Raw genomic sequence first — 5,175 nt, 5'->3', positions numbered from 1 at the left:
TTAAATTTCTTTACTCTTATTTTCTTTCCACATATTTTTCATATTCCGTACAACGTCCACACTTTTGACCAAGCAAACTTCTATCGTACTAACAAAGCATTAAGAATATGTAATTAATTATTTTTATCCATGACTTATATTTTAATTACCTAATAGTATTTAGTTCATACATAAATATTTTTAGTAAGCTCTTATTTTGAGTGAACGAGTAACCAATGGTTGAAAAGTAATGTTCATGACACATTAAATAATATATTAGAAAAATAGACTCATTTATCATTCGAAATTTAGTTTACATTATTTTTTATCTGAAATATATTTTATATCATCCTCTCAGCATTTTGTCATAGACTTACCCACCATTTTAATTAATTTTTATTTAATTTATTTAACATAATTAAAGTAAATATTTTATGAAAAATTGGCTTAATTACAATGAAAACATAGGCAATCCATGGTCATGGTGGGCATTTAAAAGTGGCTTAATTACAATGAAAACATAGGCAATCCATGGTCATGGTGGGCATTTAAAAGTGGCTTAATTACAATGAAAACATAGGCAGATCCACGGTCAAGTGAGCTTTTTCGGAATCCCCCCCCCCTTCAAAGAACTTTTTGCCCTAAAATTAATCGTGCACCAGTTTTGCCCATCCCACCTCCCATCGTTCACAAAACTACAGTCGAAGGCTTGAAGCCCTCTCGTTCCGTCGTTTGCAACTCGCAAGATCAGGTCCCCTTCACAATCTCAAGAGGTCGCCGGCCTTCGCCTTCTCAAATTGCAAGAGTTTTCCCACCCTAAAAAAATGGTCCGGATCCGCCCCTAAATTTATGAAAAATAAAGGATTTACATATATACCACCAAATTCTTATATATTTATATATATAACATTTAAATTTTATATTTATTTATATATTATTTAAGTTAGGAGTATCAAAATGGGTTGACAAATTAGGTTCGAGTCTGACCTAATCTTGAATCCAACCAATTGGAATCCAACCAGTCTAATAAATGGATAAAAAAGACCAACTCGAACCAAACTCACTAGCAACCTAAATAACCAAAACTTGACATGTTAATCAATTTCTAGTTAAATTTTTTTATAACTTATTAACTTTAAATTTAAAACATTTGGTAGAAAAATAAGAAAAATATACCCAGAAGTAAGAAAACTTTAAAGACAAAAGATATTAAATTGATCATTTTGAGTCAAAGCTAGGATTCATCTGTCAACTCAAACCCTACCCGCTTATTAAACGAGTTTGAAAACCCAATCTGAACCTTACCATTTACTATACGGGTCAATTGAACCCTTATTATTCCGATTAGATGGGTCGAGTCATTTATTGACATTTGATAGTCAAATTTATAACTAAAAATGTATTTTTTTTTTCATATATATATATGTAAATTCCCGCGGAAATATTGGGCATGACAGAAAAAGAGAACAGTTGATGCAATATATGGAACATAAAAAGAAAATCGGCATTGGGATTTGGAGCTGTCACATGAATCGTAAATGATAATTAGTAATTTATAAGCTTAGGACTTATAGTACACAACTATGTGGCTTCTGCCTTTTGGACAGTGAGAAAGTGGTCAATGGGGCCCTAATAACTCGTATAAATAGAATGCGATGCCTTCGCTTTGATTGTGTCCATTTTTACATATTACTCCACAATAGGTTTTTGGCCCATCTCATTTACCACTGGACTTTAAAGTGGATGTTATAAAGAGCTAGCTTCATTTATTGTTTACAATGAAAATAAATCATAAATAAATTATCTAAAAAACTTTATTATGATGTATAAAATATTCAAATTTATGGATAATACTCAATATTTTTTAAAATATTAGTTTTTCTCATACAATTATTTTTATTTTATTCATCTAGTTTTTCAACAGATAATTTTATTTTGTACATATAATATTTAGATTAAAAATAAAAAAATATAATTTTGTAATCTCTAAATATTATTTAGGATGAATGCTATCTATAGGTAAATAACAATAGATTCATGTTAAATTCGTAAAAATATATATTAAGGAATTTAAATCAATTTTTTTTTCATTTATTTGCCATTTTTAAAAAATAATATACAAAGTTAAATATTATTTAAAAAAAATAGAAAAAATGCGCGGTCACCAGAAGCACATGCAGGGTTTATTAATGCTTGTGGTTGCCGCCACGATTTTCCCTACCATCCACTTTTACCGCGACCACTCTCTCTCTCTCTCTCTCTCTCTCTCTCTCTCCAGCCCCTGCGCTCTGTTCCCTTACTTCCCTTCAAATTTCCTTTACCCTTCAAATCTCTCTCTCTCTCTCTCTCTCAGTACCGATCTTTCGGCCTCTCCAAATTACGGTCTGATTATCTCCACCTCTCTCGCTCTCTCATTCTTCTCCCCAATCAAATTGCTTATCTCTCTCTCTCTCTCCCCCCCCTCTCTCTCTCTCTCTCTCTCTCTCTCTCTCTCTCACAGTGCCTGGAGATTAAGCATGGCGGACGCGAGAAACGTGTGCTGTATGTGCGGTGATATCGGCTTCCCGGAGAAGCTCTTCCAATGCCTTCGTTGCGTCTATCGCTTCCAGCACTCGTATGTTCTCTTACTTTCTTCACACTGTAATTAATATCATTTTCATTTATTATTTATCATTTATCTTGTTATTTGTGATATTAGTACACACAAAATAATCACATAAAATGTTAAACATAATAAAAACATGTTGAAAAAATAAATAATGAGCCAATATATATCACATGATTCACATTTTTTGACAAATATTGTTGACGCTGACTATCAAATTTTCATTATACATATAATATAAATTATTAGTGGTTAATCTTTTCTTAAATTATATTTTGATAAGAATAACTCACACAAATTTTCTCCATAATTAATCGTTCTTTCTGATTATAGATATAATCAAAGCGTCTTATTCTTCAAAAAATTTACAGTTACTGCAGTAACTATTACCGCGAAGAATCATCCACCGCCGGAGTTTGTGACTGGTGCAAGAGCGAGGAGCATAGGACCCACACCCGCCGGATTGCCACCTCCGGAGCCGGCGATAAGGCCGGCAGGCAGGGCGGAGATCGTGATGAAGGAAGCGCCGGGGGAAGCCGAGGACGAAGCTCCGGTACCGGTCCCCCCTCCTCCTCTTCCTCCTCAGCTAAACAGTCCGGTCGGAGGTACAAGCTTCTAAAGGACGTACTGTGCTAAATCGTATGTAAATATAAATATATATAAATAAGATCCAGAACAAAGTTTTCTATTAAATCATCGATCATTCTTCAAATTTTTTAAATATTCATGATGAAGCTAGCTGCAGAATATATAAATAAATAATAATTATGTGGGAGCTCCTTATTCTTTTTTTTGCATTAAAAATATAAGATAGATAGTCAAAATTGAATGATATTTGATCTAAAATATAATTAAAATACATTTTCTTATCCCAGGATCAAACAAATTAAAAGGAGTGTAATTTTATGTTTTTTTTTTTAATATTTTCTGTTATTATATTTGTAAATGTTTTATATTTTTTATGAAATATTATTCAATTTTGATTATTTATCTTATGCTTATGAGGAGCTTCTGACTCAGTTATTTTTCGTTAGAATTGAAACAATTAAGAAAATGTTATTAATATATAATCCATAATTATATGCTCTTACTAATCTCATTGATATCAAATTAAGTAAGAACATATAAATTTCATTTGGGATAGCTTTTGTATTGCTTTTTTAAATAATTTTTTAGTAAAAAATTTTCAAATTCAAAAAATTTTTATATTAAAAAATTGTTTTAGAAATCAAGGAGAAAGTTGTCCCAAATGAAGCTTTAATTATATGAATTATTTAATAATAAATTTTTAATTGTTTCAATTATAATTAAACATCATCATGCATATAATAAAAATTTGATTGATGATCTATGACTTGATAGAAAAAGGAATTCGATGCTATCAATAGATATTGCTTGTAGTATTAGTTATGTACATGTGTAATTGTTGAGTAATCATTAAGCTTCTCCAAACAAATATATGCGTGTAATTAACTTCCTATATAGACTTAATTATACTTACTTAATGTCTAATTACTTAATTAGCTAGGAATGCCGCTTTGTTAATATTTTTTTAATATATAGTTCTTGCATTAAGTGTTTTTGAAAAGGAAAGTGTAATTTTGGATGGACACTTATATGTAATTTTTAGTTTAAATGTGCAATTATGATGATAAAGATTTTAAAATTTATTATTATAAATTTGGAATTGAATCTAGCATTTGTCTAATTTTTAAATTTATGCTCCCCAAAAAGGAAAAAAAAAGTACATTTGTGCATGTGACATGTTAGCATTAATTGGACCTTTAGCTCTTTCTTTATTAGTTTGATTTTTTTGTTTTATGGAAAAAATTCTAAGTTATCACAGCCTAATTATCACGCAAGATATATTAATTGCTTCTTTTAATTATGAGAGTGTAAATTATAATTGATTTGATTTTACAAAATTTTCACTCAACATATTGAAGAATAAAAGTTCTAAGATTTTGTTTGGGACGGTTTTTTTACTGCTTCTTAAAACGACTTGTTAGTACAATTTTTTTTATTTTTGAATTAAAAAAATTCTTTAAGAAGCTGTAAGAAAGTCATACCAAACGAAACCTAAATTTATTTTAGTTCAGAATCTATGCTCATGTTTATAGTCATCAAATAAATTTTTTGGTCTTAGGAAGTGTTTTCTTATTTTGGAGAAATAATTATTTAATTATTGTTTTAAAATTTACATTTTAAGCTTAAATATAAAAGTTAAATTATTAAATTTATTTTAAGATGAATATATAATAAAATTTTGATTAATTATTTAAATTTATATTATATAAAAAATAAAGAAATAAAAAATTATTGCTCTAATCTTAATCAATACTCTGACCAAATTTTTCTCCTACCAAGAAAATCAGAAAGAGGTAAAATTGGTCAAATTAGGCTCTGTTGAAAAGTTTCAACAGACTCTGATCAAATTTACTACAGATTTCCAACAGAGTTTTTCTAATTTGTTTTTTTTTTTCCCAACTAATTTCAAATAAACTGCTTGATAGGCTTTTGAACAAAATTTCAAAATAATTTCTTCTAGCATTTGAGGGTATATTTGATATAAATTTTCATAATTTTGCATT

General features: G+C 29.2%; 1 protein-coding gene across 1 annotated transcript; it reads left to right on the top strand.

Annotated features, from left to right (window-relative positions):
• Positions 1-2,462: 2,462 nt before the first annotated feature.
• On the top strand, positions 2,463-3,318 carry LOC110116072. The gene is made up of 2 exons (XM_020849520.2): positions 2,463-2,593; positions 2,956-3,318. Exons 1-2 carry the CDS (start codon positions 2,496-2,498, stop codon positions 3,218-3,220), a joined length of 363 nt encoding a protein of 120 aa, XP_020705179.1. The 5' UTR covers positions 2,463-2,495; the 3' UTR covers positions 3,221-3,318.
• The last annotated feature ends 1,857 nt before the right edge of the window (positions 3,319-5,175 follow it).

Source organism: Dendrobium catenatum, unplaced genomic scaffold, assembly GCF_001605985.2.
Source record: "Dendrobium catenatum unplaced genomic scaffold, ASM160598v2 fragScaff_scaffold_1639, whole genome shotgun sequence".
Lineage (NCBI taxonomy): Eukaryota > Viridiplantae > Streptophyta > Magnoliopsida > Asparagales > Orchidaceae > Dendrobium > Dendrobium catenatum.
This window is presented reverse-complemented; position numbering and strand designations above follow the sequence as displayed.